At 52.3% G+C, this 21,719-nt stretch overlaps 7 protein-coding genes across 11 annotated transcripts; 2 read left to right on the forward strand and 5 right to left on the reverse strand.

Moving 5' to 3' along the window:
* Positions 1–431: 431 nt before the first annotated feature.
* On the forward strand, positions 432–2,017 carry PV05_08895 (uncharacterized protein). Its single transcript, XM_013458438.1, has one exon. It carries the CDS (start codon positions 862–864, stop codon positions 1,885–1,887), a length of 1,026 nt encoding a protein of 341 aa, XP_013313892.1. The 5' UTR covers positions 432–861; the 3' UTR covers positions 1,888–2,017.
* PV05_08896 (uncharacterized protein) lies at positions 2,004–4,325 on the reverse strand (the record flags this gene model as incomplete). Its single annotated transcript, XM_013458439.1, has 1 exon — positions 2,004–4,325. The coding sequence occupies one exon, from the start codon at positions 4,323–4,325 to the stop codon at positions 2,004–2,006; it is 2,322 nt and encodes a 773-aa protein (XP_013313893.1).
* Positions 4,326–5,279: 954 nt separating this feature from the next.
* On the reverse strand, positions 5,280–7,251 carry PV05_08897 (26S protease regulatory subunit 6A). Its single transcript, XM_013458440.1, has 4 exons — positions 6,770–7,251; positions 6,298–6,713; positions 5,608–6,247; positions 5,280–5,556 (listed from the first exon to the last, which is right to left on the reverse strand). The coding sequence occupies exons 1-4, from the start codon at positions 7,093–7,095 to the stop codon at positions 5,538–5,540; spliced, it is 1,401 nt and encodes a 466-aa protein (XP_013313894.1). The 5' UTR covers positions 7,096–7,251; the 3' UTR covers positions 5,280–5,537.
* Positions 7,252–7,462: 211 nt separating this feature from the next.
* PV05_08898 (uncharacterized protein) lies at positions 7,463–11,139 on the reverse strand. The gene is made up of 4 exons (XM_013458441.1): positions 10,334–11,139; positions 9,852–10,208; positions 9,265–9,800; positions 7,463–9,212 (listed from the first exon to the last, which is right to left on the reverse strand). The coding sequence occupies exons 3-4, from the start codon at positions 9,759–9,761 to the stop codon at positions 8,345–8,347; spliced, it is 1,365 nt and encodes a 454-aa protein (XP_013313895.1). The 5' UTR covers positions 9,762–9,800; positions 9,852–10,208; positions 10,334–11,139; the 3' UTR covers positions 7,463–8,344.
* A 900-nt stretch (positions 11,140–12,039) lies between these two features.
* Positions 12,040–14,959, reverse strand: PV05_08899. 3 transcript variants are annotated; one of them, XM_013458442.1, is made up of 4 exons: positions 14,828–14,959; positions 13,733–14,774; positions 12,461–13,682; positions 12,040–12,405 (listed from the first exon to the last, which is right to left on the reverse strand). In XM_013458442.1, the coding sequence occupies exons 1-3, from the start codon at positions 14,874–14,876 to the stop codon at positions 13,235–13,237; spliced, it is 1,539 nt and encodes a 512-aa protein (XP_013313896.1). In that variant the 5' UTR covers positions 14,877–14,959; the 3' UTR covers positions 12,040–12,405; positions 12,461–13,234. The 3 variants fall into 3 exon arrangements, with proteins under 3 accessions (XP_013313896.1, XP_013313898.1, XP_013313897.1); XM_013458444.1 differs by having other exon boundaries at positions 12,040–13,682; XM_013458443.1 differs by lacking the exon at positions 14,828–14,959 and having other exon boundaries at positions 12,040–13,682; positions 13,733–14,813.
* Positions 14,960–16,580: 1,621 nt separating this feature from the next.
* On the forward strand, positions 16,581–20,590 carry PV05_08900. 3 transcript variants are annotated; one of them, XM_013458446.1, is made up of 4 exons: positions 16,581–17,135; positions 17,471–17,609; positions 18,222–18,694; positions 18,746–20,590. In XM_013458446.1, the coding sequence occupies exons 1-4, from the start codon at positions 17,071–17,073 to the stop codon at positions 20,142–20,144; spliced, it is 2,076 nt and encodes a 691-aa protein (XP_013313900.1). In that variant the 5' UTR covers positions 16,581–17,070; the 3' UTR covers positions 20,145–20,590. The 3 variants fall into 3 exon arrangements, with proteins under 3 accessions (XP_013313900.1, XP_013313899.1, XP_013313901.1); XM_013458445.1 differs by having other exon boundaries at positions 17,471–18,694; XM_013458447.1 differs by having other exon boundaries at positions 16,581–18,694.
* A 4-nt stretch (positions 20,591–20,594) lies between these two features.
* PV05_08901 (uncharacterized protein) lies at positions 20,595–21,550 on the reverse strand. The gene has a single exon (XM_013458448.1). The coding sequence runs from the start codon at positions 21,359–21,361 to the stop codon at positions 20,921–20,923; it is 441 nt and encodes a 146-aa protein (XP_013313902.1). The 5' UTR covers positions 21,362–21,550; the 3' UTR covers positions 20,595–20,920.
* Between the last annotated feature and the right edge of the window lie 169 nt (positions 21,551–21,719).

Consider the following 21,719-nt stretch of genomic DNA (forward strand, 5'->3'; position numbering starts at 1 on the left):
TCTGACGCAAATCTTCCAATAACGCTGATTGGTCACCAGCAAGATTTCTCCATGTGTCCCACGATCCTCTCACCAGAACGTCCAAAAATACTATCAGTCAGACCAAGAGTTTTTGATCCCACTCAGGTTCCGGCATCAGAAGCAACACGCGTTTCTCACCCAGCATCTTAGATGCACATGTTCAACGGACATAAAAGAAAAGACTCATCATATGGCGATGTGTAGCCGGCATGATCAACCATGACCAACGATACTTGGTTTTGATATTCTACCTTACCCAGTACCTTAGGTAATCTGACTGTCCCTCGGCCTTTCCTGACCGCGAGCGAGCCTAGTTAGTACCACTCCTGGTCCTGGGCACTTTGGATGACATAATCTGTCATTCCTTGGTTTGCTCTCTCGCTTCGCTTCTCATGATACCCGCTGGGACTACCTGAGTCTCTACCTGATCTTCTACACGATCGCATGAAAATGGTTGCTTACGCAAAGTGCAGAGACGCACTCGGGCTCCAGTGCTCCGACTTCCGACTGTAGAGTACCTAGGTACTCACTGGGTCGGTAGCCAGGTTGGTAAGCTTCGACACTGATCCCAACATCATCGACACACCTGTGCCACCTCGTCAATATAAATGCAAGGCCCTGGCCTTCAAGGGCCGTCACTACTGCACTACCGCACGCGCAACGAGCAGCGACTTCGAGATCAACAGTCTCTACCAGGGAAACGATTCGTATATTGAACCTATCGTCTGGACAGGCGCGCTCATCCATCTCACTCCAGTCCTTAACACCCACCCAACACCTGCTGGACGTATTAGTAACACTCCAGTCCCACTGACAACAGACCAACCCACACTCACAACCATGGTTTCCCGCTCGGACATACTCCTCAACAACACCTCCCTCCACACCCCTGGCTCCGGCCCCATCGTCGCACTGGTCGGCTGCACATCGGGCATCGGCCTTTCCACTCTACACGCACTCCTCAAACACACGTCCTCGCCCACCATCTACCTCGTTGGGCGGGACTCATCACGTCTGACCTCCCTTATCACGCAAGTCCAACCTCTCAACCCCTCCGCCACACTGCACCCCATCGTCGCGGACGACCTCACACTCGTGCGCGACGCCCAACATGCCGCCGAACGAATCGCCTCGCAAACTCCACGGCTCGACATCCTCATCATGTCCCAGGGCTTCCTGTCATTCAATCCCACGCCAGACTTCTCTCCCGAAGGTCTCGATCGCATCACGTCGATCCGGTACCATTCTCGCATGCGCATTCTCGTCACGCTCCTCCCCTTACTCCGCCGCAGCCCATCACCGAGAGTCCTCAGCATCCTAGGCGGCGGCAAGGAAGGCCCGCTCGACCTCTCGGACCTCGGTATGACAAGGCCGGGTACATATGGCCCGCTATACGCCGCCGGCGCCGCGGGATCTATGAACACGTTATTTCTCGAGGAGTTGTCCAAGCGGCCGGGCAACGAGAAGATCGTCTTCATCCACCTGTTTCCCGGACTGGTCGCTGGCACGGGGCTCAAGGTGCAAGGGTCAAGCGTCTGGGTGCGCTTTCTATGGGAGTATGTCGCCAAGCCGATCATGAGCATGGTAGCCTACAGCTCCAGTGAGGCCGGTGAGAGGGTCCTGTTCGCTGCGACGAATGGACGCTTCCGACGACTACCGCCTGGAACGAGCGCGGAGGGAACCCTGATTCAACAGGGGAGTGATGGAATTCAGGGCAGTGGTGTGTACACGGTCAATGCTGATTCAAGTGTCATCGGTGGTGGAGGCAATGCGGACCTCCCCAAGCTGAGGGGAATGAATGCCGGGCACGAGGTGTACGAGTATACCATGGCCGAGTTTGGGAGGATTGAAAATATGCAGGGCTGATGGATGTACATGATGCCTTAATTATTCCCGGTCATCGCAGACTGCGTCCCGACATGTGATAAACTGCCGGGCTGGAATCCGACATAGATAGACCAAAGTCCAGACTATAATCCAAGTCAGAAGAAGTCACCAAGTTGAATACACCCGCCTCGTCCCCCTTTTGGCCGAGCGACATGTCTCCGTCTGTTATATTGTCTCTGTTGCAATTCAGCTTTCAGATCGGAAGAGAAAGACAAACTCGAAGCTGACTTCCCCTTTGACTTCAGCTTCCACTTTTGTCCTAAGCTCGCCACCCCGGAGGTGGAAATTGGGGTTCCATCGACTACGACAAGGTCACCACTGCCTGTGCTGTTGTCCTTTAGCCACGGATTCCAGCTTCCTGTACACATATCCTGAACACCTTCCTCTCCTTGTGCGGCGTCGCGTTCATGCGTTGTTTCAGTACAGTGACAGCCCTTCTTTGCCTTCTCGCGGATTCCAAGAAGCTCGGCCCACCCGACCAGGCCACCGTTTTCGTCATGGCCTACCACATCTGGCTCGAGATAGAACATAGGGTGCCTTGGCTTAATCGTTGATGCCGCAGCGCTTGAGGACTGGGAACGACGTCGCGCTCCACTCGCAGGCTCCGCTGATGCAGCGGAGGACAGTTCCTCGGGTGGTTGCGGAGGTCGATTCAAGGAACCAAATCTGGTCCTGAGGTGGCTCCTCGGCGGTGGTGTAGGAGGTCCGCTATGATCGAGATGTGGCCGAGTCTGCGGGCCGCAAACACAAATACTCCCTGGATTGGACTCGCACTGGCAGATACTGTCACGCCTTGAAGCCAATATCCCGCTTCCATCACCGGATTCTCTTCTTCGCACTACTTCTTTGTCTGAATCTCCCCCTGACATGTAGGCCAGATCCTGTTCTGAAAGAGGAGACACTGGACTGAGAAGACGCAGCGGCTCTGTAGCATCAGTATTTGTGCTCTTATCCGTTAAGAAAGACTGGATAGTGTTTAGTGAGCCAAGTGAGTTTTCGCTTTCTGTTTGTGGCATGGCCTCATGCTTATTGTCAGGGTTAGCACGCAGCAGAATGCTAGTCGAATGAAGCTCGGCTACATTCCTTTGCTCTGAAGATCGCCCGGCGATAGCTCTGGCTCGAAGCCTTGCCAGTTGAAGGGAATTGGAGCACGGATCCTCCGTGATCTGTTGTGACATCGAAAGGCTGTGTGAAGTAGCGTCTGGATCATCCAACACTAGCCGACAGACAGACTGAAGAATTCCATTGGGCGATGCATCGCGCGGTGCTCGGAGCTTTGTCAATGCCGGGAAGCCGTTGTGAGATATTGATAGTGCTAAGTGGTCATTCGGTGTGAGATTGGGGTCCCCGTTCAAGCGAGAAGCAAAGCAGTGAGAAGATTCATCGATGCTCTGGTTTGCCTCTCCCGGCAATTGCCGTTGGTCGCAAAGGATATCCCAGTGGAGGAATTTCAGCGACTTTGAAGCCATGATCGGTTGGAAGACAACTGAGCCCAATTTGGCTGGCACTGATAGTGCCGTGTCCGTCTGGACAATAGTGAGCTTTCTCAACCGATCAAGGCTGGTAAGTACCTTGGCCAGTGTAAGCAAGCTTGAAATATTCTGGTGTACCAATGCAAGCCGTTCGATCCTGGCAGCTCTGGGGCTCGCCGCCCATCGAGTGAGTCCGGCATCTGTAATTCCTGCGCATTCCTCTAGTCTCAACGAGGTGAGCGGCGGAAAGGAAAGGAGTGTCCTGTCATGGAAATCATCTGCATCGAACGAGGAGACGCAAAGATTCTTCAGTGAAGGTAACCCATTGAGGACGTCCACAAAGAGCTGATGCTCGATGACGCCGAGACTTCCAGGCGAGCAAAGCCCCAGAGTTTCAAGCAAATTCCAGCGCTCATGGTACAACATGAATTGGAAGGTCTGGTGTCCGTCCAGCAGCCCTGGAGATAGCTGTTTCTGACTCCGTTCTCTGACCTCGTCATTCTCTGCAATGACCCAGGCATGTTCTCGGAGCTTTGCTCTCGTCGAGAGTGCGTGTGATAGTCGATCGAATGTGTGGTTATAGAAGGACGTGAAGCCTGTAAACGCTTCGAGATTGGGGCAGGCCATGACCACAGACGCCAATGTGCAGAGGTAGGCGTCATACTCAGGATTCGGATTGTCGTTAGGAAGGTACAAAGAGATGTGAGGATCTGGTACGTGCAAGGTCTTGACGAGGGCCGCAATCAGAGGCTTTGACCGCAGGGTTGTTCTGAGGCGAACAAGTCGCGCGCCTCGAGATAGTCTCCATTTCCGTAGCATGCGAGGATCGTCTTGTCCCACAATTTCGATATTCGTATACCTGCGTCCTTTAGCATCCGATATGTTACGTGAGTCGAGAGAGAAAACTACAGTATCCTCTGAGCATCCGAGAACCATGCCTTGCATGTCAGCTGCAAAGAACAGAGGTCCCTAATGTAGCAGGTTGTACACGAAGACGATCCTGAAATGACATGTAGTTCTCTGAGCTGTTGCAGCACAAGTTCAAATATTGAGGCAGGTAACCGCCTCCAACGGCGCCTAGTCCTCACGGTGGCGAGAGCTGCATTGAACCTTTCTCCTGGACCCTCCGACGGGACCTTAGCAGGTAGGGATTGTATTCGACTGGCGTTCGTTCCAATTCTTCCGTTCAAGCTGGCGACATGACGTAGCAGCGGAGGCTGAGTCACTCCAGCAGAGAAGAAAGGTTGAGCCTGTTGATCTTGGTAAGAAGATACTGTGCGAAGCCCCATGTTTCCCGGGAAAGGTCACAGGACGTGACAGTCTGGAGCAGATTATTTGATCAGATCATTGCCAATTGAATTCCACTTCGTTGTCTCTGAAATATTATCGAGATAGTTGAAGAAGAGACACATTTGCCATTGAATGGTTCAATGACCTCGAAACACGCCCCTCGCTCGCTGGCTCTTGCATTAAAGGGAGCGGGAGAGAGTTTGTGTAAGCTCACATTGTGGAACCGAAGTTGATAAGGGAAGACCTGCAGGGGTCATCAGCGGACGCAGACCACGAACGACGGCCTAGACGCCAGCTAGACATGGTTCTCGCCAGGACTAGACGTGTTGAGAAGGGCAGTATCTGAAGAGTTGGAAAGAGCATAGCAAAGACTTGGAAGTGGCACTGCGGCTCCTGTGGCGTTTAGCCATGGCCAATAAAGACGGACGTTTCTCGACCATCGACCACGATTGACAATACCAACCTTGTTCTAGCATGCAGAAAGAACCCTTGCCCCTACCAACATTTTGAGATCGTGTGGCTGCAAACAGGCGATTGCTCCAACAGTCGCTTCGGGCTTGATACGTAGTAAAAGCAACCTAACCAGGGTCAGAAAACACGCGAGCAGGCGACAGATCTACGCATTGCTGACGGAAGTCAAGCGATTGGATACCTGAGCCAGCTATCTTATATGCTGGCCTTCAAAGTTACATGGCAGGATAAACTGCTGCTACCATATTTGGCCCATCCAAGATTTTATGGGCATCGCCATGGCTGATAGTCTTGTGGCGATGACTTTCTATCCCATCACCGTACCATGATTCGCTAATCTGTACATGCCAGTATCTGGCCAATCTGGAAAGCTTGCATGCTAACTTGCGGGTGCGGCTATGCGTAGAAGTTGACACTGTAAGACGTTAGCTTCTTGCTATCAGATCCCGGTGACGGGTATACTCACGTATCCTTCTTCTTCGCCATGACCTCGGCGATCGCGTCCACATAGTTTTCGTGGACCAGCTTGCTTTGTCCTTTTCGAAGAGCGATCATACCAGCTTCGACGCAAACAGCTTTCAACTGGGCTCCTCCCATTTCGTCGGTAGATCTGGCAAGTTCGTTCCAGTTGATGTTGCCCTCATCCACGGTCATCTTCCTGGAATGGATACGAAGGATCTGCGCACGCGACTCCTCATTGGGAAGCGGGAATTCAATCTTCCTGTCTAGTCGACCAGAGCGGAGTAAGGCAGGGTCGAGCACGTCAACTCTGTTGGTGGCAGCCAGAACCTTGATTCTTTCGTCCGAAGCGAAACCGTCCAGCTGGTTGAGCAATTCCAACATGGTTCGCTGGACTTCTCGGTCACCGCTCTTTTCTGAATCGAAACGCTTCGTGCCAACGGCGTCGAGTTCGTCGATGAAGATGATTGATGGCGCCTTCTCCTTGGCTAACGCGAAGCAATCTCGAACAAGTTTGGCACCATCACCAATAAACATTTGGACAAGCTGGGGACCGGCGAGCTTAAGGAAAGTGGCGTTCGTTTGAGCTGCGCACGCACGAGCAAGGAGAGTCTTGCCAGTTCCCGGAGGGCCATACATCAAAGCACCTAACGACGTTGGTAAGCATATTGGCGTACCTACGCAGGTGGCAACATACCCTTTGGAGCCTTGATACCAATTTTCTTGAATCTCTCTGCCTCCTTCATGGGCCATACCACTGCTTCGACAAGTTCCTCGATTTGTTTGTCGAGACCACCAACATCCGTGTACTTCTCAGTGGGCTTTTCATCGACTTCCATAGCCTTGACTCTTGAGTCATATTCGGCAGGAAGAGTGTCGAGAACGAGGTACGAGTCCTTGTTGACACCGATAAGGTCGGCGGGTTTGAGCTTGTTGTGGTCCACCAACCCGATCAGCGGTAAGAATATTGTTTGTCGGGTACTTGTCTTGATCACTGCTGACTTGCCGACCCGGGTGGCGTCCAGATCAATGTTTGCTCCCTCTTCCGCTGCTTCGGCCTCAACATCCAGGTCAAGAAGTTCGACGACGTTGCCAACGAGGTACGGTAATTGTCTATCGTAGAGATATTAGTCACCCAGATCTCCACGCAGTCGTGTAGCCTTGCTCACCTATTGTTCTCGATCTTGTCTAGGTTGTCCTTGATTTTGTCCTTCATTGTGGTCTCTTCATGCTTCAGCCGCTGAAACTCGCTCTTCAAGATTTTCAATTCGTTCTCCAATAACCGCCGCCGGTTGATGATGTCTCTGGTACTGGATTGAAGGATCTCGGTGTCGATGTAATCTTCTTCTTCTTCTTTCTTTCCAGCGTCTGCGTCTTTCATCTCGGCATCTTTAGATTCTCCGTCAGTGGGAGACTTCTTGTCCTTGTCATCACCATCCTTCTTCTCCTCCTTCTGATCACGCTCCAAATCATCGAGATCCTCTAGTGTCGACATATTGCGGACCGGCTGGCGAGTGCGATGGGTCAGGGACGGGGAGGAATGGTGCAGGTAAAGTCCAACCCGAATCAAGGCTTGACGGGAATTGGAAGTTCCAACGAACAATCTGGAGATCGTAAAATGCTGGATTGCTATGGTGTTCGGAATGGTATACGTTCGGTACTGATCCGTAGCTCGCAGTGAGCAGGACGATGCGGCGCGGCGAGACCAGTCCGGTCTTGGCACATACCCTACTTCGCCGCGTCACAGCGCAGCCTGAGCCTCACTAGCCTTCTGCACGCCCTCTGCTTGCCACCATCATCCACCAACGGGCGGTTCATAGGGCCTTTGCATTCTACGAAGTAGAAACTTGAGGATCCATCACTTCTTAGGAAAGTCGTCCTTTGATAGTCTTCTTATCTCCGGGTTCGTGCAGCAAAAAGTCATAGCAATAATCAATCTATCGAGAGGTATATGCCCATCTGAATGCATCAAGACCCAACAGAGGGTCCGTTAATAACAATGGCCAACATGTCCCCGGTGCTTGCTAACACCGCCGTTCTAGGTGTGCGCCTTGTTCTTGTCATCATGCAGACCTCGACATCCATTAAAAACCCTTGGGAGCATGAGTCGATTCTTGTTGCACCTTTGAAACCTCCCTTCATTGCACCGACCGCCTCGTTTCACATAGCTAATTACAAGTTTGACGGAACCGGCAAACCTTAGGCACAACCACCACCGAGTTGGCCCCTCAGTATGAATGCACATCTTGCCTCACTGTCCGAGAGGACACCGTAAAGCAAGTATTTGAAGCGTGCCCTGTGTTCGAAAAGATCCCCATGTACCAACACTACCCATAACGCCGACCACCCATTCTGGAGCGCTGAACTTTTTTGTGACTTTTGCCTTCCCCATGAAGCTCCTGAAATCACCCACCTCGTCGTGAATGTATGTAAGAAAGAACGGACCCTTGCTCTATCATTGAAAAAAAAGGTTGCTCGCTGTTTAAATGCCGAAGAATGAAGGACTGGAAGGTACAATTTCGTAAAAGGTCGTTAGATGAAAGGTCAATTAGCGAAGATTTCGACTCATCAAGAAGCGCCGGGACGTGACCTGATGGTGTCGAAGTGGCTTTCTTCGATGTCGTCTGGGTAGCCCATGAGGGCAAGATTGCCGATGGTAAAACAGGGGAACCCAAGAAACGGTGCGATTCGATGACTTTTTCGACCAACTCGAGCTCGCTGAACGCTGGACGGTATGAAATGATTTAACCGACGACAGTTTGCATAGGATATCCAGCATGACTGAAGTAGTAGTCCGACTGTTTGGCATGCAGAGCGCAGCCGCAGTTGGGAGCGTGAGCCATCCAACTAGGTGTGATGTTTTGGGGATACCCATAATTGTGCCCGTGAGTGGGAAGCTGGTTACGCTGAGCAGCATAGGCCGAAGTATTGCTAGAATGATAAGACTGGCGGCCAAATGACGGACCCGTGGGCGTGTAAGACCATGTCGGGGTGTAGTAGTCTGGCGTGGCAGGACCACTGTGAGGCGCGGATGGCGGCGAGTACTCCGAGATGTATGGCTGAACCCAGCGAGTGTCGTACTGCGAGCCTTGTTGATATTGAGGGGGAATTGGGCCTTCAGGGGACATGAGAGGTTGTTGATGAAGAGAATGACTGCGACGGATGCTAGTCTCAATCGGTGCCAACTTCTGCATCTCCTTCACTTTGGCCAGTTGAGCTTTCTCTTCATAGGCATGCCAGTGCTCGACCCACATGAAGAAGCCTTCCTCTTCGTCGTACATCATGCCGTGGATTTCCCAGTTGAAGTCTGTCAACCATTGTATTTCCATCATGTTCAGCTCCTTGACAGGGATGCTGCTGACCTCGGCCCAAGATCGATTTTGGAAGGTGTTGTCATCGAGAAATTTGCTGCCGAGGAGGAGACACGTAGTGAGCATACGATACACGGTACCGGACGACGAAGTCGATTGGCCTCGCTCGTTCAACTGTCGCATGCGCGATGCCAAATAGAACAAACCGAGCATGATTGTCGAGCTCGGTAAGCGAGTAGATGAGAGGATTTGAGAGACGTATTTCCGGAACTGGGAGGATGGAGATGAATCCGGTGTGACACTGTGCCGATAGTTAGCTTCAGCGCGCAGTCCATTGTATTCAGTCAACGTACAGTTTCTGGGACATCTCAGCCACAAAATTCGACATCAAATCCATATCATAGTCCAAATGTTGCGCCACGCCTCCGGTTGGTTTCTCCTCCTTTGGTTTGGACTCAGTGGGTTGCTGAGCATAGTGGGCAGAGAAGCCCATCCCATCGGTGACACGGATCGGAGGCAAGATGGGCGCACCGACAGCAGGATATCCATATTGTCCACCCGCTTGCGGGTATGGTTGAGGATATGGATATTCCTGGGATACTGAAGCATGGCCGAGACTTGCTACCTGGCTTGCAAGAGGCTGCTGGGCAGTATATGCGGGTGGGGCCTGGTATCTGTCATTGTAGTCTCTAGTAGACAGTGAGCGGCGAGGGTGGTAATTTTGTGACTGATAGTAGGCTCGCTCCGAGACAGCGCTCATCGGTGTTAGGTAGTCGTTCTGATACTCTGGAGGAGTGGGAGGGAGTCTGGAGTGCTGGCCATTTGGCCCCCAGGAGTGGTAAGAAGGCATGCTCAATGGGATGATGGGAAGCAGACAGCCCCAGAAGCCCTGATAAAGGTTAGTAACTTGTTGGTACCCTTGAAGCCGCAATGTACTCACTGTCTGCAAGCGCTGACTACGTCAACGCACTCGGCGTTCAAGCCGAAGCTTTTGAAGGTGTTGTGTAAAGCAACCTCAGAAGCCGAGCATGGAGATGACAATCGTTCGCGGCCAAACGCTGAGTTCGAAGCGATGCCGAAAGTACTGGTCTTCGTTAAGGGCGTAGGTGTTATTGGTGTGGTTCGACGGATAGACCGACAAACGACAGATCGTGTACAGATATCTCCTCTGGAGGTTGGAAGAGCAGTATTAAATTTTGGCGGACAAGACTTAGTGAAAAGCTCGTCGAAACAGTAAGGGTAGTCGCTTTTTGAGGGATGCGGCAGTGTAAGGAAGACGTTTATTGAATCTGGCAGCCTGCAGACGCGATTGAAGTTAGGACGATGTCTTCAAAGAACTGGTACAAGGGCACATGTTTCGCCAATTACCGAGCTTGAGCTGGTAGAAGATAGATCAGGTCGAGGGGACGGCAGAGAACATACCAAGTGGTGTCACCCAAAAGCGCACTCACTCTCAAGACAACCAACGTTCCTGGTGACTTGAGATAGAGAAACGGGTGCGCGTTTGTTGTTCGGATGAGAGCAAGCGAAAAAGGTGTGGTGATGGAGGTTTGAGACCCTGCAACGCCGGGCGAAGGACAGAAGTGTGGACGGGGAGACACAGCCACTAGCAAGGCGAGAAACGTCTGCAGTGAGAAGGCTCTGACCGGCTCGTGACGCGCAGGTGGCTTCGTCAGAAGAAACCTCAATTTGGCCACCAAGACTATTCGAGGGCTGCCTGGGCGACAAGAAGGCGGAACTGGTATGGGCGAAGCAAGGCCCAAAATCGGTAGCCTGGCGACGGTGGTGCGTGGGAAATTGTGGCAATCAAGCTGACCGCAAGGAGTCGTCACTCAAGAGGCAGGCGTGGGCCCGGGTCCGAAATTGGCTGGGTGAAAATCCTTCAATCGTCGGCCAGGAATAGCAACGGTGGCTGCACCAACAAACAACGACAAACAAACACCGGCTTTGAGAGGAGAGAGGTGAGGTGAAGGAGGAGGTGAGAGGTTTGAGAAGAAATGATCAAAAAACAGGTGAGGTGATGGGGAGATGAGAAAAAAGGATGATGAGGTTGAAGACACGGGATTGGGAGGGGAAGGGACGAGAATTGTGCACATCGATGTGCGGGTTGCCAGTGTGCCAGTCACTCGAGGTTTTAGCGGGTGGACTGGGCTGGGCACGGCAGGGTTCGATGGCGAGAGGGCAGTGGAGGGCAAAAGGGTGAGAGCGACAGGACGGCCGGGCTTGGGAATCGGGGGCTGCGAAAGCGAAGCGGAGGCAGGAGGATAAAGTGGCTGCAGCATTAAGACGACGGTTCGGAAACGAACAGACCAGCCAGCCAACAGGAGCCAGTGAAAAAAGGAGTAGTCGCAGGGTAAGATTTTTTAGCTAACAGAGTGAAGGGAGCCAGCCCAACCATTGCTTCTGGGCTCCAGACGACTGACTGGTTGACGAGCGCATTTGGGGCCCAGTGAGAATGAAGCTGAGGGAATAGTGAATAACATGGGTGGGTGGGCTGACTCTTGAAGAGGCGATGAAAGACTGTTAGGTGCCCAGGAGAATGTGTCATTCTGTCCATCACTTCAATCACAGTCATTTTGCGCTCACTCCATGCAGACACTTCGCTCACAAGATCGCATTCGCTGTGATGAATTCGCGTAGGTTCTGAGAGAATCAATGTGACCGCGTGATTTAGTAATGTTCAGCCAATGTGTGCGCCTGGCTTTCTCCGGTCCGCCCGGCTGCCGCCTTGGCCATCTAACTACTAACAAACCGCGAGGACGCCGTGATGGCTGTTGACTTACACTAAGTTATCATCTTCTTGCTGGCCATTATTATTCGCTTTGCCTGGCAGTGTCGGTGTCTGCGCCCCTCGCCCCCTAACGAAGATCAATACTATACATGCAACTTGGGGAGCACTACGGAGTATGATGAAATGCATCCAGCAACCCTCGAAAGTCATTCTGGTTGTCCCCATATTTCCGAGACCTGTCTTCCCTCGTCTTCGCCTTCTTGCCTCTTGCCACCGGCTAACTATCCATTCGCATCCGCCACTCATTGTGACGAACGCTCGACCACTATCCGGCTGCCTAGACTCAGTTTCTATGCAGACGTGGGCTTCCGAAAAAGCCACTTCCATCACTTTGAAGAATGACAGAAACCCTGTCTCACAAACAATTGAATGCCGCCTACTAGAATACTGCGAATGTGCTTGCTCTGCCATCATTCTGCATATTGATCGAGACGTTATTGCTACTTGTCCATTATAGATTGATTCGCCCCCTTGGATTTCGTAATGCCAGCTCGTAAGTGCTAGTGTCAGTCTTCTCACCGGGTGCCTTTCCTTTAGCTGCAGCGTTTTGGGCACTGCTTACCTGTATTGCTCTGCGCTTAGAACGATCCGACACTGCCTCGGAGTTTTCTCCAGCACAACGACATCATTGTTCTCTCTCACGTGCAAGGCGGTTGGGAAACTACCAGGTATACAGACAGTGCCTCCAACGTGGGTTTACCTCCTGAACAGCGTGAGCACATGGCCATATCCACGCGGATGAAAAGGCTCCATCTCACTCGTCCTCGAATGCCCACCATGGACTCTAGAGATCACAGAATACGTCCGCTCTGCAACCCCTCACGGGTTGTCTTAACAAGTCTCGTCTCTTCTGCCGCCGGTCCATGAATATGCAGAATCGATACGAGCAACTCCACTGGAAGAAAATTCTACGTTGTCACGATTGACTTGAAGGAGTGGTGCTGTAATATTTCATTGGCTTCGTAGAATGCTGCTGGAGGAGACAGAAACTGCCAAACCAATCATGGAGAATGAGACAGCTCCTTCTCCACGAAATCCGCCGAGGTTCGGTTTGTTCGACTCCTTGAAGTCACGCTTGGACTTTTTGCTGCATGCAGCCATGTCGGGTTCCACCGGGTTTGCAAGTCTGAATTCCCACAAAGGTCGAAATTATGGCCCAGAGGATGTCAAATGCCACCTCTACTCCGCTTCAACGGCAGAACTGGGCTGAAATGTGGGCTGGACGTTCCTGCACGAACCTCGCTCTTCTCGTGTCCTGAACGGACGAAACTGGAGAAAATCATCGACACAAGATTCCGGCAAGGAGACGGCCAAATCAGTTGGCCGAGCTGCAGCGGCAGGAGGGCAAGCCTCTGACAAGCTGGAGTTGGAGCTTGACTTCTGTTCAGCTTGTCAGTGCAAGATGTAGTTGGGGGTCAAACAACTGTTGTAGCAGCCTCCTTCCACTGAAGTTAATCATCGGCCCAGAGTGCCCGTCGAGTACCGTAAATGCGCGGCATCAGGGGCAGATTCTCAGGTGGAGAGCTTCATATTCATTTCGGGTACCAGTCAATGGATGTGAGAAAGCGTGCCCGCAGACCATCGACTCGTTCTGAATGCCACTTGCCTCGCCAATCGACTTCACGTGCCTTGGCTTCTTCAAAGGCCTGTAAGCAATGGGCTGGAAGCTCTTCCAGAATTTCTGGTGGTATTGACGAAAGCCCTTCACTGTCTCCATCAGGACCAGGCCTTCCTAGCCATGATTCTGGTGCTGATTCCAGACAAAGGTCATGTATCCGAAAATTCCTGGCATAGACCGGATCAAGAGGAGGAAGTTTGTATGTCTCCTTCTGAAGCTCAGCACCATTTTCGTCATTGACAACTTCCCATCGGGCACGCGTTGGTTGCATATGACTTGGCCAATGCATGGCGTTGGTGTGAATGTCGTAGACCCCATTCAGATTTTCTAGACGGCCTGCTGCCAGCGTAGAGTTGAACCGACTGTGAGAGATGGTTTAGTATCGGACTTTTGAAACAAGCAAACTCCTTACCTGGCTTCTCGCGCATGTTCAAACATCCAATTATCGCTCGTAACGACAATCTTCCGTCTCTTCCCTTCCTGGGCTTTAACTGCCTGGTTCGGTACGCTTGGTGCATTGGTGTGGTATACTGCACTGGCACCGTGCCATGCCACATACTGATTGCGGTTGTACGGTTCCCCGGGTGGAGGAAGCCGATCTTCAGGAACAGCCAGCTCGTCTTCGACATCCCCCCGTTCTCGTGCTTTCTGTGTTTCGTAGTCGTCGGTAACCTTCTTTCCCCCAATGACAATCCTCGCCCCGAATTCACGGAAGACAGAGCGTGCAGTCACAACACCAATAGCCCGGCCTTTGTAAGAATGGGGTATGACATCCCGTTCAATGAGGTCTCGTTTCTCGTCGTCGTCGATGATGATCTTGTAGAGATGCGGATGCTTCTGAAAGAACAAATACGAGTCGCGGAACCCAATACAGCGTGCTGGCTCCGTCGAAAGCATGTAGAGTCGATCTTCTCTTCCCAAAATGGTGAATGTACGGACCCGATATTCTCTACCACCCAGGAGATGGCCACTTTTGTCCACTTTTGTCTCTCCTTCTGGATCTTCGGGTAATTCGACCTCGTCATTCACGATCTCCATTGGGTTTCCGTCCGCGTCGAGAGGGGCTGCTGCTCTTGTCGCGCCGCCTCTGGCCTTTCCCCATCGTCCTCCTCTGTGGCCACGGAAGCCACCTCTCCTCTTGGGTGTGCTGATTTCGGATCCGACATCGTTATTGTCATCATCAGAAACAGGGGGTCGATGCTTCGGCGGTCGTCCTAGACGTTTTCGCCTGCTGAAAGGTAGAGATGGCCGCCCTGGACCCCGACGAGGAGTGGCCGAGCGAGAGGGCTGTTCTGAACCTCTTGAAGGTGTGGGAGCCTCTTCCGCCTCGTTCGTGTCTTCATCATCTTCATTAATTCCATCATCTTCATCTGCTTGCGGCGTTGTCGGATCTGCAGGTGTAGCGTCTGGCATCTCATCGTCTTCGTTGTCGGAAATGTTTGGGATTGGGGTTCCTGACACGACTTAGTAAGGATCGTTGCAGTCGAGTTCATTGATGGAAACACACGCATGGAAGCTTGGGCGACTTGCGCCGCAAGACGAGGGCGTCTCGCCATGAGAAAGGATGGGCGGGTTGATTACCAAAATCCTCTGGTTGCAGATGGGTGTAACAATTTCAAGACACGCGCAAACGCGGTCGCAGCCTTGCCGACAAAACTTGCTCCTTAGTCGCAGCGAGGCTAAGTTTGCCCCAGATCTGGCTCGAGTAGGTTCAGGCACTGAGACAATAGCCGCAACTTTCAACGGTCAAGCAAAACTACCGATCTGTGACTTATTCTTCCATTAACGATGCATATGCAATTTTTAGCAGACTCTCGAGTACATGACTTTCGATCTTTGAACAGATATCACAGAAAACTGCTATTCGGCCCTCGCTCAAACCTCCCACAGGGAGCGAAGACAAGCCCACGCACAGCCCTAAATTTGCTTTGGATGCTGCGAGTATAATGATAGTCGTCATTGGAGACTCCATACAGCTCAAGGCCAGCCAAACCATTGAAGGCCCATCTCGACGTCGTCTAACCCACTTGCTACTATAGTAGGTCGCACGGGCGATCCTCGCTGAGTAACACAGACAAGACTGGCAGCTCAGGCTTATCACGTATCCAACATCAGGGTATCAAACACAGCCCAAACAGGTAACCGTGATCTGATCGGCTTCAAACCTACGCACTTGTCCGTTTGATGGGCATCCTCCATAGATGATGCATGATATTCGACCTCGAGTCTTCTTGTCGGAGTAAGGAGATACGCGACAAACAGTGAATAGCCGATCAGGCGTCTATACAAGGCGTCTGTCCAGTGTCTGCCAGGCAAGTGGTGAGCAGTACCAGAATCTATTCTAGGTCATGTTAGGTAGGACAAAACATGGCCTCCTTATTAGCCTTGCGGGCACGCCGAGACGACGTTGCATGTGCTGAGGTTTTCTGCTTGCTCCGAGATTTTGTCGGGTCGAATCAAGGCCAGACATTTGCCAAAACGCACATGCAAGTCGCGGCTCTGGCAAACACTGACTCGTACACCCCTTCTCCATCGAGGGATGGAAATCGCCTTGGAAGAGAGCCTGAAGGACGGGGATTCGCTTGCTTTTCTTGTCCAGGATCTCAGAGGCCTGGTCCGGCCAGGATGTATCAGAAATGCAACATAGTGGCCCAGCACGACAAGGGAAAGGTTTCAAATGGATGACGTCGTCTTGGATGCGTAAATCGTCCAGCAGTTTCGAATGCCAGTCTCGTAAAGGGCACAATTACGAACAGAACGAATGGAGAACACATCAGTGTCTGTTTTCGTTACCTGTCAATCTTTGCCGCGCAATAGTCTGCCTGAAGCACAGCCCATCCTTCAGCACGGTCAGGCTAGATTCGAGTACTGCCAGTCGATTCGAGATGTCTGGCCTTCGGAGATATTCCTGGTTTGTGCCCCTGCCGTTACCTACCAGGTGCTTGCCTGTCCAGCTGGACAAGAGATCTGGCTTGCTGACTCCTTTGAGCTGGATCGTGGGAGGCAACGCAGCGAAGGGGTGGCTCAAATAACTTTATCGATTTTCCATCGGGCCAACCTAAATAGCCTAGCCACCACTGTATCCCACCACTACTGGAATACTCCGTAGGTACTGAGTAGGTAAGGTAGGTAGCAATTGACAGGGCCATGTTCTTTGGCTCGCCTACGGTATCCCGAAGCATCCTGTTTTTCTTGCCCGGGTCTGTCCTATGACATCGGTCCTGCGTGTTCGATTATTTTCTCTCGCCCTTACCCTTGCCCTTGCGCCTGCCCGCTCGCCCTTTGCCATTGTCGAACCACTCTTTTACCCCATCCCACACAGGGTTCCTTGTGGTTCCTCTACTCCCGGTGTACCATAAGCCCGCCAGAATCTCAAAGGTTATAATTTTTCGCTACCTGTAGCTCGATTATATCACCATCACCATCCGCTCCCGTCGAACTCGCTGTCGTTACCGATCTACTCGCCACTTACATCCTCAACCAAACCCTTGCCATTTTCCAGCCTCCGGGGCCTTCATTTTGAGTCAGACCTGGGAGTGTCTCCGAGAACTACCTACGATCCCTGCCGACAAGCTTCCGAGAATCTCCAAATTCTGCACCACTTTCGTCACTCCCTTTGAGCCTGTAACCGGAAATTCAGGAACCCTCCCACTCCGTAGGCGGGAAGCTGCGATATCAACGAGATACTTAAACCCCAACCAACGGTGTTGGATTTGCGAAGAGGAGGACCATTAGAAGTGTGACGCCGTCATGGCGCAGACTGGTGTCAACCCACAGGCAGCTGCAGACCTGTTAAGACAAGCCATGGCACAGAAGTACGTACAAATTTTCTTTACCAAAGTGCTTCGTATTCGACGAACTCGGGAATGGTTGGCTATACACCGCGGGGCTATTCTTTCCTTGGCCTCGGTTGCAAGGAGCGCCAACTTCTTCACTTGGCCTCCTTTCACCATGGTCCCTACGAATTAGTTCCGAGTCCGTCAATATTTGGGTCCTGGGTGAAAGCCCGCTTCTGGATATACAACTAGCGTTCTTGCAAGGCGATCATCATGTGTAGCCCACTTGGACTGGGCACTGGTGGTGGCATGAGAGGACCTTTGTCTGCTGCTGCTGTATCTTCTCTCAAGTTCATCGCTGACCCTGCGGACAGCAGTGCTAGACAAGAGTTACGAGATGATCTCCACGATCAGATCGGCTCGGGCTCGCCCACCCCTTCAGGCGTTGCGACGCCACGGCCAGACCTCCACGATAAGCGACTACCTGGAATCATGCACAGCTACTTTGGCCAGGTGGGTAGAGATCCTTCTCAAGATACCCCGTCACGGTCATCTCAAGCTGCCACCACCCCCGAAGATAATGAAGAGTCTGCACATTCCTTGTTGAAGAGTCCGGAGAAACACGAGGACCGCCGGGTGTCGTCTGCATCTCTAGGCTCGATGGTGATGGTGGAGCGGGAACAAGCACCGGCGCCGACGCCGCCACCTGATGAGCCACAGACTGAGTCTACGCAGCCGGTCACACAGACTGACACCCCTCAAATGCCGCCTACACCAGTCTCGTCCGCCGCTTCAGTGGTGCACCGAGATGGAGAGGCTGCAGAGAATGGCTCATCAATGCTGGACGGTGGTCTAGCTTCCATCACGCAGGCTCTGAGGAATTTTGTACTCCCCAAGAGTGCATCTGCGGTGAAAGAGCGTCGGCACCAGTCCTTACCCGTCTCTAGCGTTACCAAAAGCAATGTTTCTGCGGCACATATCTCCAACCCTACATCGTCCACCCACTCCTCACGACCACAAAGCCCCAAACATCCATCTCCAAGTTCTGCTAAGCCACCGTCATCTGAGATTTTACAAGAGACACAAGAGCTAACTTCAGACGTGGCCGATCGGCCGCGTAAAAAGTCTACACCACCTCTCACTCCTCGAGCCTTGTCCCAAGAAGGACGACGGATTGAAACACGTTCACCATTGTCCAGCACGAGCACGGCCGCTGGGGACAGTAGTGCCGAGACGACGGAGAAAGCTTTGCCGAAAGAGGACATACCACCTACGACTGCTCCTCGAGGCAAGTTGTCTATCAAGATTGCGGAGGGCCGGAATCTGAAGCCCTCCTATGATCCTTATGTCGTCTGTCAATTTGAATGGAATGAATATGTGTCTAAAGGCCCCAAGCACGACAGGATGGACGTGGATGGCGATGACCGAAAGGGACCTGTGGGTGCACTACAATCTATCCCAATCCGACGAACAGACAGCGATATGGGGAAGCCAATGGCTATCCCGATGCGTAGTCGCCAGAGCAGTACAAATGGGACTGGCGACGAACGGGGGCTCAGCAAGGTGACTGACCCCCAGTGGGACCACGACGCCACATTGTAAGTCCAGCCTGTGTGTCCTAACCATTCGAAGCGCTAACATTCTTCTAGCGACGTCGTCAGTCACCAGTCAGAGCTGGACGTGACAGTGTATGACCGTCAGACCGAAGCTTTCTTGGGCCATGTCCGCTTGTGTCTGAATCTTTCGGAACAACAACCTGATCTGGAGGGATTCTTCCAGCTCGGGCCAAGAAGCCCAGAAGACCAAGACATAACTGGCGAGATCCATATCCGCATGCATTTTACCAAGGTCGACAAGAAGCATTTCGGCCCTAATGATTTCCAGATTCTAAAGTTGATCGGGAAGGGTACGTTTGGCCAAGTTTACCAAGTCCGCAAGAAGGACACCGGACGTATTTATGCAATGAAGGTCCTTTCGAAGAAGGTTATCATCCAAAAGAAGGAAATTCAACACACCATTGGAGAGAGAAATATCCTGGTACGGACGGCCACCACCGAATCACCTTTCATCGTTGGCCTGAAATTCTCGTTCCAGACGCCCACCGATCTTTACTTGGTCACAGATTTCATGTCCGGAGGCGAGTTATTCTGGCACCTTCAAAAGGAAGGCCGGTTCAAGGAGGACCGCGCCAAATTTTACATTGCTGAGCTCATTTTGGCGCTAAAGCACCTCCATGAACATAACATAGTCTACAGGGATCTTAAGCCAGAGAACATCCTTCTGGATGCCAATGGTCATATTGCCTTATGCGACTTCGGACTTTCCAAGGCCAATCTAACTCAAGATGACACTACCAATACCTTCTGTGGCACCACCGAATACTTGGCTCCTGAGGTCTTACTCGACGAGCAAGGCTACACCAAAATGGTTGACTTCTGGTCACTTGGCGTTCTAGTCTTTGAGATGTGCTGCGGCTGGAGTCCTTTCTATGCCGAGGACACCCAGCAGATGTATAAGAACATTGCGTTCGGCAAAGTACGCTTCCCGAGAGACGCATTGAGCACTGAAGGCCGCAATTTCGTCAAGGGATTGTTGAACCGCAATCCCAGGCACAGACTAGGTGCCAATGGTGATGCCGACGAATTGATGGCGCACCCATTCTTCGCCGACGTCCAGTGGGATGCTCTAGGCAAGAAGAACCTTGTGCCGCCGTTCAAGCCGAAGTTGTCCTCGGTCGCCGACACCTCAAATTTCGATCCCGAGTTCACCAACGCCTTGAACACTTCATCTTCTTTGAATGCTCGCGCCGCCGCTCTGGCAGCTGGTGCTAACCCTGCTTCGACGCCTTTGTCGCCAACCATGCAGAATGCTTTCAGAGGTTTCACGTTTGTCGATGAGAGTACCATGGAAGAGCGCTTTGGCGGTTCGAGAGATGGCGACGATGACCGAGTTGATGAAAACGGTTTGGCACGCTCAAGGACGCATGAGCATCGGATGAGTGGGGTCCAGAAAACTGGGGATGATGGGTTCTTCTTCGAGCAGGAATGAATAGGCTGGGATTTTGGATACTCTAAAAATTTGTTACCACACGCACAGCTGCGTGCCGGAAATGTCGATAATGCTGCATCCGGGCAGTGTTACCTGTCTGTCATACGTTCTAATCATGTCATGTCCATAGCCGACCCTTGTCTAATGATGGAGGCGTCCCAATCACCAAAAAAGCGACTTGCTGGTCAATGAAATTGGGTTTATTGTTCTTGGATGGTTGTCATGTTCACCGAAGTCATGTCTTGTGCTCACATCACAGACCGAGCTTGCAAGATCGAGCCATGCTGGGCTGGATTGAGCCAGCAATGAGGTCCCTGTGCCGAAGGCTGTAGGATGGGTTCCAAGGAGACGGGACGAAAAGTGTACTACAGCACCAAGTTGCTCTAGTCGTATTGATCTTTGCGCCGAACTACTAAAACGTATCATCAGCATCATATGTCTTGAACCAGATGAGTTGAACAATTCTGAATTGTTGCACGATATGTCGTGAATACTTCGCTAGTGCAAGGCAAATAGTGGTATCTCAGTTGACTCCAGCACAGCCTTCTCCCAGCTTAGTTTGTACTATTGCTTGCTGCCCTCGCCTTAGTCTAGCGTAAGGAATGGCCATTGACAAAGCAGTCGCAGGAGCACCAAGGCCCCCTTCGACGTGAGGGTTTCGTACGCATCAATGCTCCGGTCATTAGCTTGTCCTGCCCGTCTCCATGCTGTCTTTCTGCAAGCCTCGTCTCGCCATGCTCTCCGCCACACCTTGGACGCGATGGTCAAGGGCCAGCTTACTTCGACAACTCGGTTGTCGTCCGTCCTGGCCCATAACTCGCGGCCTGAGGGCTGCTCTCATCGACAGCCGTCGTGCCTACGGGTGCTTTCCCACTCTTCGCGGCCAGGCGTTGGTCCTCTTCGCTCATTTTCTCGAACCCTTTTTCTTGCATGTTCTTATTCCGCAGGAGTGTGCCGGTGGCGGCTTCCATACTGCCGGTCACGCCGTGAGCCATGCCCTTGAGGTCGCCCATGACTTTGCTCGTGGGTTTGGCGTGGGCGTTCGTGCTTGGATCGGAGGATTGGAAATTAGTGGTGTTGTCTGCTGGATTGGGAGGGTCGGAGTGCGTTGGATGGTTGGTCAGGTGTTGGTGACTGGCGGCCGACGGGTCGACGGCTTTGGCGTGTGTTGTTGGGTGGCCGGGAGTGTGGCCGTGAGCGTGGGTGCGGGAGGACATGTTGTTGATTGCGGGTCGGACGGGTTGACAGAGGCGTGTTGAGGTAGTTATGCTGGCTAAGAATGATGATGGTGATGATGGCTGATGGTTTGATTCAGATTTTTGGTTGCTTTATCGTGTAGACTCGCCTCAATTGCAACATCTCTCGAATTGTTTGCCTGCTCAAACATTACACTGCACTTACGCGGTTGCGGTCATTCCAGCATAAATGCCGATGACGTAGGCATGACGCCGGATGGATCTCAGCGGAGTATATGCATCTCTGAGCGCAGTCCCGCCGGGACCAATGAGCGACTCTCAAACTCGTGACAGCATGCTCCGACGTAGTCTTTGATGCCCGTCGTCAACGACTTCCGGC

Source organism: Exophiala xenobiotica (assembly GCF_000835505.1).
Source record: "Exophiala xenobiotica strain CBS 118157 unplaced genomic scaffold supercont1.5, whole genome shotgun sequence".
In the NCBI taxonomy this organism is placed as follows: Eukaryota; Fungi; Ascomycota; class Eurotiomycetes; order Chaetothyriales; family Herpotrichiellaceae; genus Exophiala; species Exophiala xenobiotica.

Excerpts from the sequence above, each read along its gene's own strand:
- PV05_08895 (XM_013458438.1), top strand. The coding sequence starts at position 862 with ATGGTTTCCCGCTCGGACATACTCCTCAACAACACCTCCCTCCACACC.
- PV05_08897 (XM_013458440.1), bottom strand. The coding sequence starts at position 7,095 with ATGTCGACACTAGAGGATCTCGATGATTTGGAGCGTGATCAGAAGGAG. Across the intron at positions 6,714-6,769 it reads GACAAGATCGAGAACAATAG|ACAATTACCGTACCTCGTTG; the intron begins GTGAGCAAGGCT and ends TCTCTACGATAG. Across the intron at positions 6,248-6,297 it reads TGGTATCAAGGCTCCAAAGG|GTGCTTTGATGTATGGCCCT; the intron begins GTATGTTGCCAC and ends CAACGTCGTTAG.
- PV05_08898 (XM_013458441.1), bottom strand. The coding sequence starts at position 9,761 with ATGCCTTCTTACCACTCCTGGGGGCCAAATGGCCAGCACTCCAGACTC. Across the intron at positions 9,213-9,264 it reads GCTGAGATGTCCCAGAAACT|TGTCACACCGGATTCATCTC; the intron begins GTACGTTGACTG and ends CTATCGGCACAG.
- PV05_08899 (XM_013458442.1), bottom strand. The coding sequence starts at position 14,876 with ATGGCGAGACGCCCTCGTCTTGCGGCGCAAGTCGCCCAAGCTTCCATG. Across the intron at positions 14,775-14,827 it reads AGTCGCCCAAGCTTCCATGC|GAACCCCAATCCCAAACATT; the intron begins GTGTGTTTCCAT and ends AAGTCGTGTCAG. Across the intron at positions 13,683-13,732 it reads GAACATGCGCGAGAAGCCAG|TCGGTTCAACTCTACGCTGG; the intron begins GTAAGGAGTTTG and ends CATCTCTCACAG.
- PV05_08900 (XM_013458447.1), top strand. The coding sequence starts at position 17,370 with ATGTGTAGCCCACTTGGACTGGGCACTGGTGGTGGCATGAGAGGACCT. Across the intron at positions 18,695-18,745 it reads TGGGACCACGACGCCACATT|CGACGTCGTCAGTCACCAGT; the intron begins GTAAGTCCAGCC and ends ACATTCTTCTAG.
- PV05_08901 (XM_013458448.1), bottom strand. The coding sequence starts at position 21,361 with ATGTCCTCCCGCACCCACGCTCACGGCCACACTCCCGGCCACCCAACA.